The sequence below is a fragment of the Siniperca chuatsi genome, linkage group LG15, assembly GCF_020085105.1.
Source record: "Siniperca chuatsi isolate FFG_IHB_CAS linkage group LG15, ASM2008510v1, whole genome shotgun sequence".
Taxonomy (NCBI): Eukaryota; Metazoa; Chordata; class Actinopteri; order Centrarchiformes; family Sinipercidae; genus Siniperca; species Siniperca chuatsi.
Window position 1 is genome coordinate 24,195,512 of NC_058056.1, and position 12,358 is coordinate 24,207,869.

Consider the following 12,358-nt stretch of genomic DNA (forward strand, 5'->3'; position numbering starts at 1 on the left):
ATAAATGTAGTAGTAAGGTAGAGTAAGATAATTAAAGTGCAAAAGGCATAGTTCATTTATTATTTTATTTACTTTTTTCAATTTAGTCTTAATTTTTGTATGTTATCTTATTTTTTCTTTACAGTCAACAATTTATTTATTTAATTTGTAATAGGAGTACTATATATTTTCTATTTTTAAAGGATAATAATGATACAATGGATTCCTATAAAGGATGTTCTGTCACCCTTGTGTGACATTAGTCCAATAAAATTGGGGAAGCACGATTTCATAATTGACAAACTTTCTCTGAAGGGAATTCAACACGCACATTCAATAAAAGAATAATCTTTTTTTTATAATTTCAGGTTTATTGATGTGATTGCCAAGCATAGCTAGAGACAGTGCATACAAATTGAGCTAAAACTTAAACTAAGATTACAATTTACATATCAGAATACATTTCATCCACAAAGTGTCTTTGCGGCTCAAATATCCTTAAAATGTGCAACCGCGCCCCCCCCCCAACATTTCTTGTACTGACTGCTATTTACAGTAAATACTCATCTCACAGAACATGACACTGTCAAACGTTTTTCTATTTTAAGGAGAAGAAACCCTATGGAAAAATTAAATGTCATCAGATGATATCCAGAACGCACACAGTCACTTGTCTAGACCAGTGGTTAAAGAGGGTGCCTCAAGTGGAGCAGCAAGATTTGCTAATTTCCAATTTTTTATTGCATTTTTAACATGATCTCATTGCATAAAAAACTAGGTGATGTTTATACTAACTACATTTTTATAATAATAATACATTTCAAACATCCAAACGGAAGAAATATGCAATAAGCACAAAAATCGCCATTTCAAAACCCAGTTTAATATGCAGCTCATGACATTAATCCTCACAGTTGCCACTTGTCATATTAAAGATATAATATGCAACTTTTCTGCATTCAAATGTCTAAACCGACTAAACCTGTTATTTATTTTGTAGAGTTGTGTACTTCTATTATCCCAAATGTTTCCAACAATTTTCAAACCTAAAGAAATACGTAATTTTAATGAAGGTAACGGTGCGTTTCATTTGGTCGCCTGTCAATGGCGTCATATCCCCTTTGCGTGTGTGTCAGCCAGAATCTGTATAGATTTTTTTCATCCAGATTTAAGCCACATTTTTACATAAACCTTTTAGATGTTGGTCATTTGTAACTATATGTTTTAACCGGTTGAGGGATTTTAGTCATCTGACGTCTGGATCTTAAGTTATCAGAGAAACATGCTGAGGAAACGTTAGCGGCGGCTCGGCCCGCAGCCCACCCGGAACGTCCTGTGTCCGCTTTGTGTCTGCTTTATTCAGTGTTTTTACCGGTTTTAATCACCTGGTCCGTTTGTTTTGAAGGAGAGACTTCTGCTGAAAATTCAGCTCCTGGTAAAAACCTCCTGAACGATTAACACTGAAGGAATCCTAACCGGGAGAAGCTGACTGCAATGACAGCAATGGTGGTGAACACAACAACTCCCATGATCCCACACTACTTCACGGCGTCATCAAACTACATCTTTTGTTATTGTTTTGATGTGAGAGATCCCTAGCGATAGAGAGGACATACTGTGTGTTTAACACAACACGACTTCCAGGTCAATAAGAAAACGGGACAGTCAGTGCTATGAAAGAAAAATCCCTATCAAGGAGTGCCATGGTTTTAAAAAAGTTTGGGAGCAGCTGGTCTAGACTATGAACTAGACACATTTGCAAAGTATGTAATTTAATTATGAAGGGTTTAGCTGACTGATTCTTTGAGTGCTATGCTGAATTTCTGAGACACTATGGATTCCTTGTGAATGTTTTTGACATGAGCCTTTCTTAAAATACATAATTGGATACCTATAAATTGGAAATATATATGTACAAATAAATACAGACAGTGCACTAGCCATCATTTACAGCACCATTTCCCACTATTAACACAAAAAGATAATTTACCAAGCGTGATGCTGGTACTTTCTTCCACATTCAGTAAAATTCAGGTCCTTGGTACACTAATCCTCACTGGATGACAGCCAACAGTCTTATCTAGAAAGTGCTGATCAGACAAGTGAACATACAAATACTTCTATCATTAATACACAGCACTGGTGCATAAATAACCTGAGATCTCAACCCAGTTCCATAACTACAATAAGAAGGGCAGATTTGGTTTTTGCTCACTAGGGTCAACTTCATTCAACAAATGATAAAACACAGTCCAACTTGTAATTAATGACATGATCAAAGGTCTGGTAAGTCAGCTGTTATTACTATAGGTAATTATTAAACAGCTGCCTCACGCCATTCCAGGCAGGTGTACCCTTAAGATTCTCCTTAGCATGCCTTAAAGCCTAATCTTCTCTTCCTTTATATGTATTAAATCCCCTTAATTCTTAAACTTCCACGCAATCAGCAGTGCACAGGCGCCCACTCCTGCAGCGGTCAGAATGTACTTTGTATTAGCTGGCAGGGCGCGAGAGGCCGTCTTCTCCTCCTGCAGTGTCTCTGGTGAACTATCAGCTGGTGCAGGCTCAGAGGGGTGGTAGTACTCACTGGAGGGGGTGTTTACACTCGATACAGTATCAGCAGTGCTCGTGGATAGTGGTGGTGCAGAGGTGATCTCTTTATCTGCTTCTCCGTTGATGATTTGAACTTGTGGGGTTGAGCTTTGGCCGTCTAGGTTAAGGATAGACGGCTCCTCGGATATGTGCCCCACGTTCTCCAGCACCTCCTGCATTTCCAAACTCTGACAAGGAGAGTCGTAGTGGTTTTCCTCCGGTTCGTTATGGCTAAGAGCAATGCCGTTCTCCAGGCATGGCAGTGCAGAGATTGTATTCACAGTGGCGGAGCTGACAGCAGAGCATGAAGAGACGTGGGTAGAGGTCACAGCAGCATCGCTGATTTCCAGACGCTCACTATTACCCGAGTAGGGCTCCACCAGTTGGCTGGGTGCGGGGATAGTAGGGCTGTTATGAATGTTAGCATGGATGCTGATGAGTTGGCCTGGCTTGCTCAGACACAGAGTGTTGTCATCAAAGAGAGAGGCGTCCATCCCAGCAGCACCAGGCAGGGGGGAGGTTGTAGTTTCAGTTTCTGTCTGCGGGCTGCTTTCAACAACCTGCAGGTGAAATTGATAATACATGTCAAGTGTATTTTTTTTAAAGAAAGCTGGTGTAGTTTGTTTTTTTTTAACATCCTGTCTACCTCTCATGTACTGTATGTGAATGTGGCTTGACAAGATGTCAAGAACACCTACAACACTACAACTGACTATTGCCTCAAAGTTTAGTTGATCTCTCTCTGATACACTGTTAAACCAAAACTGAATATTATAAGCTTCACAGAGGTAGGTGTTAGATTCCTCTCATCTGTACAGGTGTCCCTAAAAAACTTGAGTATTTTCTACTCAAAAAAACTGCAAGCAAGCAAACATGAATGTAAACAATGCAGGATTTTAAATATTTTTTAAAAATCAGCTTTGCAAATGTATACACACACACATACACAATGTGTTTTGGTCAGAAACACTGAATGTAAATATAACTTTGTTTACAGGAAATTCAACAGGGTATCTTTAACTTTGCCCTCTGGAACACTTTTAAAACCCCAGATATTATTACTACTGTATTAAAAAGGGAATACTCCACACTAAAATGCTTCAATACTAATAACAAAATATACATTTTTGATGTGCCTTGGTACAGTTTTGTTGTTTAGTGGTGTATTTCTGTTGTTCCACAGATTACTTTCCCAATATAAACCATGTGATGTCACTTGAGATAATTCTTGTTAAGCTAAATGGAGGTTTATGACAGAAAAGTACATTTCAGAGGAGAAAGAAATACCAATTATAGCACCCAAAGGAGCCGAAATATAACAGAATATAATGCATCTATCAGACTTGTACTTTGAATATGTGGGTCATTTGGGCAAATTTTAGATAGTTATAACTAAGTTAACAATTACTACAAATTTCACCAGCGTGTCTTATTGGCAAAAACCTTTCATGAAACAAACAAAAGATCTCATACACTGTTGGTCACTTGTAGTCTATTAATGACGTTTCAGTCCTCACACCTTCACCAGGTAAAATTCATGAATGAATAAATTTAATTAAATGAATTTTAGCCTGATGAAGATTTGAGGACAGAAACAAATAAAGTGAGTACCAGAGATCAAAAGAAAATTCAGTTTCTTTGTTGTTTGTACTAAATCTTAAAATGACCATATTTTGGTATTCACCTGTGTAGCTGGAGGTTCAGAAGTCTCTTCAGGCTGCAGGACAGCAGCAGATTTTTTGTCCCCTGGAGGGGTGGTGTCCTGGACTGGAGGCTTCTCTGGGGTCATCATGGGGAAAGAGGATCCATCGGTCACATCTGAGTTTATCTGAGTTGGAGAGGGACTCCGTGGTGGCCTGACCTGTGTGGATGTTGTTGTTGTTTGGTGAGGATCTGGGCCAGGACGGGATGGTCGAGGAGTGGCCACAGAGTTGATCGATACCTTGCCGTTTCCTGCGCTCACCTGATCAGGGATCACATCATTATCACCAGAGATATCCTGGATGTCTGATTCGGAGTTTTCCACCGGCTCCTGGTGAGAATTAATCTCCCGTTGAAGCGGTGGGGTTGTAGTCGCCTGAGTGTGTTTGGTTTCAGGGGAAGGCGGAGGTGTTGATGGGGGAGGTGCCACTTCAACCTGAGTTGGCTGTTGAGGCTCAGGGACAGGCTCGGGTGGAGAAACAGCCTCAGGAACTTGGGCTGCTGAGATCTGGGGGACTTGTGGCAGCAAAGGGATTTCCAGAGGGGGTGAGGCCTGGGCAGCTGGCTCTGGAGGAGCTGATGCTTCAGCTGGCGGAGCAACAGCAACCTGACTGTTTGCACCACTCTCTGGGATGGACAGATGACTGACAGATGGTGTTGGATGGACGTGTGCCCTGACGACAGTCGTTGAAGGGGAGCTGGGGTTGGAATCTAGGGAAAAGCAAACAATGTTGTCATTTAAATCCATTTTGAAAGCATATGACTCCTGAGGGACTATCATTTACCCATTTACTGTCAGACAAATCAGCACAAAGTCCAGCAAACATACAGCAAGTTATTCTCTGCAGCATCTTGTGGAGAAATAGCTGACTGCAGCTTCCTTGTGATTTCATAAACATCCAGCAATTCCACCTCTTTATTTAAAAAAAAAAACAAACAAAAAAACATTAGTTTCAATGGAGATGCGCGACAACGGCGCTCAAAACCGAAAGAGACACCATCGCAACGCGCCTGTTTTTTGGGGCGCATCCCGCGGCGCACCGAGATGGAAAAATGCAGCTAGCTCACCACAAGTCTTGTGACCAGAATTAACCAATCAGCTTCACACGACTTGCTTCACCCTCCATCCAAGGACGTCACAACATCCAGTTGAAAGGTCAGCCAGAATGAAGTAACTGAAGATGGAAGAGCAACTGATGTACTCATTCAGACTGACTGCGATTTGGACCGGTTGCTTAGTAACGGCAGGCGCGACTGTAGCGCAACCTCCCAAGCACCTTGGATAATAGGATGAAAGCGGCACGGCTGGCGTTTTCCACGCAATTTTAGATGCAACATCTGAACAAGCCTTATGTACAGAAGCGTAATGCATTCACTTGAGAAAAAAAGATTCTGCTGTATCCGTATAGCATTTTTCTCTCTCACTGCACAAGCGCTTTATCCGAGCACTCCCCAGCGCCCTGCCAGCTCTTTTCTGCCAGAGAAAAGCGCTAGGCCTATATGGACACACACTCTTATGTTGTTGTTATTTAGCCTTTCTGAGGCTATTGCATGGTTAAATCCAGTGCTTAATTTGTAAATCAGGAGGTCCCAGAATACAGAGAGGGTGCTGTTCTAGTGGGTCAGCTCAAAAATCCACAGTGCCTGGAGCTGTTAAAATAAAGTATCATTCATTTACATTTAGTAATTCACAATAATTACTCAGAATCAGCAGGGGGCCTCGTCTCACTCTCTCTCTGCTAAAATGGAGGAAAAATGGAATTAGGGCCGAAAATATACAACCACGAAAAGTAATCAGGCTAAGAAACCAAACTAAGTGACGCGTTCTGTCTGTCGATCTCCTCCGCTCCGTTTCAGCACTACGGACAGCGCCGCACCTACACACAAACCCTAATTTACTCATTTCACCATTTCACCAGTGCATTCAGGCTGGCTATGTGGTGACTTAAGAGACAATCAGGCAATTGCTGAAAATGCTGGATTACTTAATGACAGAAGTAGCCCAGTGTCTCAAACCCAAACCAAAAAAAAAAATTGGACTAAACAGGCGGGACGTTTGCTTCCATGAAATCAAGCTAAATGACAGCTTCTTGCAGGATTTTGAGGTATCTCATTAATTCAGAAAAACAAGAGCTAAATGTATTTTTTCATGAAAACTTATCTAGTAATTCTGAGATAATTATCTCATTAATTCAGGAAAACAGAGCAGAATTTTTTTCTCAAGTGAATGCATTACGCTTCTGTACTTATGCAAACATTTTGTTTCCAAATGGTTGCAATGTCCTACCCGATATTATGTGCTCCAATGTTCACACACTCAACCAGAAAGTACAGTATATTAGATAATAATGAAAATGGGACCTTTAGATGCACAGTACAAATGTTTGGCCACAAACACAGAAATTCAGAAAACATTTTTGTGTTTTTTGTGGCTGTAACAATGTGGTCCTGTTCAACACTTTGGGATAAGACTAAACTGAAACTGCGGTTGCTAACACACTGTGTGGTATTCTGACAAACTTCAGTGGCGTATCAACTTAGATAAGGGTAAAATATTACTACAAAATCTCATATACTACTTAGATAAAAGGGAACCTGAAAAATATTTTGATAGAATTAGTTTGAGGTAGTGCTAAATATTTTATTATATTTTTATATATTTTAGTCTTTGCATATACACAAAAAAGGAAAAAATGCATTCAATTCTACACTGTAATACACAATACTAGATACATGACTTGGTGACTTACTGTTGATGCCTCTCAGAGCGTTGTATTCTGCTCTAATCTCAGCTGCTATAGTTGGCTGTTCACACGCCTCAAGTGCTTCGATGAATTGCTCCGGCCAGTTTTCTCTTCTCTTTAGACAGTCCAGAAGAAGCACCATGCTGTCATAGTTCCCACAAGTCTCTCTTTTGGCGTCTATGTTTTCCTAAAATTAGATTTTATTTTAAGAAAGCACAGGGAAAAAAAACACACATTAAATTATCATAGTATGCAAAACTCAATACTTTTTGGTACTGACTGAAATGTGTCCATAGCACCGAGTATTGAAAACAGTCAAGTAACGAAAGATGGCATCAAATGTCAGGTCAGATTCGTAATCTTCTTTACTTATTCTTTGATCAGATAGTTCCTGATTTAAATAAAAAAAAAATGCCAATTTTAAATTTAAAAAATTGCCAATTTGACTATTTTATTTAGGCAAAGTTGTGCGGCTGCTTGTGTTTAGACAACATTTAACATTTGAGAGCTTTGATTTAAGGTGAGTAAGGTGTCGGAGAAAGTCTTTTCTTGATATCTGTACAGAAACTATCGGAACTAGTATCAAATAATTTGGATACTAGTACCAATATTATTGAAACAATCCCCAGCCCTAGTTCAAGGTCCATATCCCTAATGAAACCTACCCTGTCGTGATCAGTCAAGCAAGGCAGATAGGTCACTATTTCTCTCACTTTCACCGTGCTCACAATGGCTGGCATTTTCCGCCGCAAGTATCCTTTGTACAGTTTGTCATTGGCAAACGACATCTGTGAAATGAGAAATGAGAAACAAAAACAAAGAGATAGTTAAGACAGGGCTCGACAGTAACAGTTGCCAGGTTGCCATTGGCAATCATTTTGAGAAACTGGCAACAAATTATTTGTTAGGCCGCCCGTTCTTACAGTCCAGATCCGTCTTCTCTTCACCCACCACGCCATTTACCCACTAACCATCCGTTCTTCGTCCGGGCCGTCCATTCCCGGGACTACAGGAAGTAACGTCTGACTTTCTGGGCCAAATTACAAAGCTGCGACTCTGAAGAGAGATTTCACTCTGTCTAAATTCTCGGAACTCCAATTCTGCTGAGTAATTGTGGAAACCAAGAAAGTGACACAGAGGATAGTCTAACAATGGCACAGCCGTCAGTGCTGGAAAAAAAAAGTTTTATTCGTAAATCAAAATGAATCGTGACCTTGAAATCAAAAGTCAAATCGAATCATAGATTTGGAGAGTCGTGACACCCCTACTTCTTAACATATGAAAAATAGGGACAGCAAAACGTGCACCCCAAAATAAATCTTTTTTATAATATTTGTCGCACTAGTGATATTTAAATATTGCTGTTGGAACCGGAACCAGACAACGCTGCACGTGCGTTGGTGCGTTTACTCGTGTGCACGTACAGGTATCTGTTTTAGAGACAACGGCGAAGCAAATGAAGTTGTCTAACTGTGTGGTGAAAAGTTTAACTAACCCGTCAACATCACAAACGAATGCTGGTATTTTGTATACCAGGAATTGAGGATGGACACGTTAACTGATAACACTAAACACTAAAGATTCAAATTCAGTAAAGTATCAAATAACAGATAACACCTCAGTTGGCAAGGCACCTTGGCCACATTCCCTATCTCTACCCTTTTACTACATGTGAGACGTGAAAGTACCCAAAAACACACTGATGAAACTTGGTCTTTGTTTCTGCAGTGATCACAGACACAGTTAGGGGATTTTTACTCAATGAAACCGAAAGTGAAAGGGAAGATCAGTCAGCTTGCTGAAGCTGTGGGGGAAAAAAATGTACCTCCCTTTCATTTCAAAAACGTTTTTTTTTTGTTGTTTTTTTTAATTTAAAGGATGTGACAACTCTTTTTTCTTTTTCAAGGCAAGGACAACACTCCTACACTTCAAGGTTGCAGCTGTCTGGAGTAAGAAGGTGAACGGGCTCTGACTAGTAACTGATTAATCAACTCCAGACTCTAGTTTAATAACTGAACTTCAAATGTGCAGCATTAAAATCTCAAACGTCTCACTCCAAAACACACCCGCAAATTCTTTTGGCTATTCAGGGTGAAATAGAAAGCTTGAGCATATTTGTTTTGCATTTTATACACCTTAAGACTTTTTACTTTGTTTGTACCTAAACAGTCAGATGGAGTAATCTGTTGGGGGAACGTTTTCCCAGGATAATCTGTCATCGCCGGCCACGTCAAACGGAGCAGGACGTTAAAGTTTAGTGTAAACGTGGGACAGCAGGGCTGCGTCTCATAATAGAATAAATGTCAAATGCAGCAACCAAAGAGCAAAGTCTTCCTGACACACACACACACACACACACACACACACACACACTGTTAGAACATATACTGCGTTGTGTTCAGGCCTTAAGAGGAATGTGGGAAGTTTGTGTGAGTGTGTATTATTTTCAAGCATGTATCTAAGTGTAAAGTGATGAGAGATTGCAGATTAACAAGACAAGGATGGTGGTGTGAGAGGAAAAGAAAGGACCTTGAAACATGGGTGAATTATGCAGAACTGAGCCAAACGAATGACCTCTAAACTGACAGGTCATGACAGTCCTTTTCTTGCAAGTCTCCTTCGCTTTCCAAGACACTGGATCACATTTCATGCGTAACAGATCTGGTTAAGTAAAATCTGAAAACAACTGCTTCAAGTCTTACTCTTCTTTTAGTCTCAGGAAGCTTGCAAGGGAACTACAAGCTTACAAGAGTTGACAACAAGTGAAAGTACAGATGTTTAGACTTGTTGGTAAGAGGAAATAACTTGTGAAGCCCATTTTGGAGTACAAGAACTGACCAAGAAGGTTGGGAAGAATTAAGAAAAGCTGCACACAAACAACAAGGACGACAGAGACTGATACCTGCCTGTAAATTATAAAAAATATATTGTGTAAAATACTTTTCAAGCACATTTTTGGATAAAACAACTGACAAAGAAGGTTGGGAAGAATTAAGAAAAGCTGCACACAAACAACAAGGACGACAGAGACTGATACCTGCCTGTAAATTATTGAAATATGTTGTAATGCTAGCGAACAGGAAGTAAATTAGCAGTTAAAAGTTGTGTACAAGCTAACGTTAAATTGAAAAATACGAAACAACCTAATGCCACCGCTGTTTCCTGAGTTGGCACTGCCAGAGCCATGGGCACTGCTATTACCGACTAAAACATTCAATGAAATACCAATTATATGTATTTACACACTTCTTTTAGGTTTGTTTGTCGTAATGTCACTTAATCTAGAGCTCACCTTTCGTGTTTTGGTGCCTCAGCAGTTCGTGACTCCCTCTCAAATGCTATTCCTGTTCTCACTAAAACCTATGCTGTCTTCTTCGCACACATCTGCGCAGCACGTCCCCGTTCTCTATCCCTATTGGACGACAGCGCCGTCAATCAAAGAGTGGGCCAATAGAAACGCTCAGGCTGTAAACGAAGGCGGGGTGTACTTAATCTTAGCTGGGCTGGGATGGGATAGCCGCAGAATTAGATTGGATCTCGATTTCTGGTTTACATCTGTCTCTAATCCCCGATCCTAATCCGTTCACATGAACGCACAGAGAGATAGAGGAGGGGACAAAATGTGTTATTTATGCATTAAGTAGAAAATACATGACCATATGACCAATACGTGACTATTACAATTTTATTTTGTAATGCAAATAAAGCTGGTATTCAACAAAAGACAATCCAGGAAGGTTAAAGCAGACTATGGTGGAATGTAACTACGTATGTTTACTCAAGTACTGTACAAATTTGAGGTACTTGTACTTGAATATGTCAATTTAATGCCACTTCAATTTAGAAGGAAATACTGCACTGGCTACTCCACTATATTTATTTGACAGCTACAGTTCCTAGTTACTTTACAGATTCAGATTTTACATACAAAACATTTGATAATCTTCTAAAATATAATGCATTGTTATAGATTAAAATACCTAACAGTATATAAAGCAGTAAAAATTTGCACCCCCTCGACCAACAGCAGTAAAATTCTAGTTACACATTGATGCATCAATAATAATAATCCAGTGTTATAATATTTTAGAGTAATACTCAGAGGGGCCATTTCTTCTGCACTGAGTACTTTTACTTTTGATAATTTAAATACATTTTGCCCTTGTCACATAGTAATACCGATACTTTTACTTAAGTAAAGAATCTGAATACTTCTTCCACCACTGGGAGCAGAAAAAACGAGTGCACCACTATTTCTTATGGTATACATACTGATATTCAAAGGTTGAAGAAAGGCTCAGAGCCTTAACTTCAGTAAAAGCAGCAGTACCACAGTGTAGAAATACATGATTCCAAGTAAAAGTCCTATATTCAAAGAGTTTCCCCTCAGGGATCAATAAAGTATTTCCGATTCTGATTCTCGTTCAACCTTCCAGTGAAGTAAAGAAGTATTATCAGCAAAATGTACTTGAAGTATGAAAAGTAAAAGTATTATCATTATACAGAATGGCCGCTGCTAATGTTACATTATTATGCTGCTCCTGGATTATTATTATTGATGCATTAACATATAAACAGCATAATGTTGTAGATGGTCGAGGTGGAGCAAATTTCAATTACTTTATATATTGTTGGGTAGTTAACAATATATCTAATTTTTTAAACTCATCATAGCTTTTCTAAGTAAAATTGTTATTTGCAAAGTAAAGTAGTGGAGTAGCAGTATAAAGTATGACATTTGTGCTATTATTAAAGAGAGATGTATTTTAGTTCTGAATGTAGCACAGCTTTCAAATGTACTAATCCACATTTATCCACATTTAATCATGACTAATCTGTGTGCAACAACTATAAGCAACTGCAGTGGGAACATTTGTTTAATTATTTATTTTTATTTATACTTCCCCTCAGCCTTAATCCATACTTCCCTCTGCATAAACCCCACCAGTGCTGACTTTTTCACCGGTGTAAACTGTCAGCAGCATTCACAACAACACAAACACCTGGCGATTATTCTACAATATATGTAATAGTCCTGCAACCTTCTGAGGTTCAGGAGGTGCATCTTGTGGCATTCTGGTGTTTCGGATGTATGCACTGCCGAATTACCCCACTAGGGAGGCCCCTTGACGACAGAAAGAAAAATAAACTGTAGGTCCCCAACCGACCCCCGTTTCTCTCACTCTCTGTGTACTGTGTAGGTATCCAGTCACCTTCAAGTGCCCATCATGTACAGTGCACACAGCAGACTACACATAACAACTTTATTACGTTTTGCGCAGAGTCCTAGAAACCAGCCAGTACTCCTTTCTTGGAAAACTATCCTGCCAAGATTTGCTGTG

General features: G+C 39.6%; 1 protein-coding gene across 1 annotated transcript; it reads right to left on the bottom strand.

Moving 5' to 3' along the window:
• Positions 1-329: 329 nt before the first annotated feature.
• mavs (mitochondrial antiviral signaling protein) lies at positions 330-10,427 on the bottom strand. The gene is made up of 5 exons (XM_044166909.1): positions 10,309-10,427; positions 7,682-7,804; positions 7,023-7,203; positions 4,256-4,983; positions 330-3,131 (listed from the first exon to the last, which is right to left on the bottom strand). The coding sequence occupies exons 2-5, from the start codon at positions 7,802-7,804 to the stop codon at positions 2,400-2,402; spliced, it is 1,764 nt and encodes a 587-aa protein (XP_044022844.1). The 5' UTR covers positions 10,309-10,427; the 3' UTR covers positions 330-2,399.
• Positions 10,428-12,358: the final 1,931 nt, after the last annotated feature.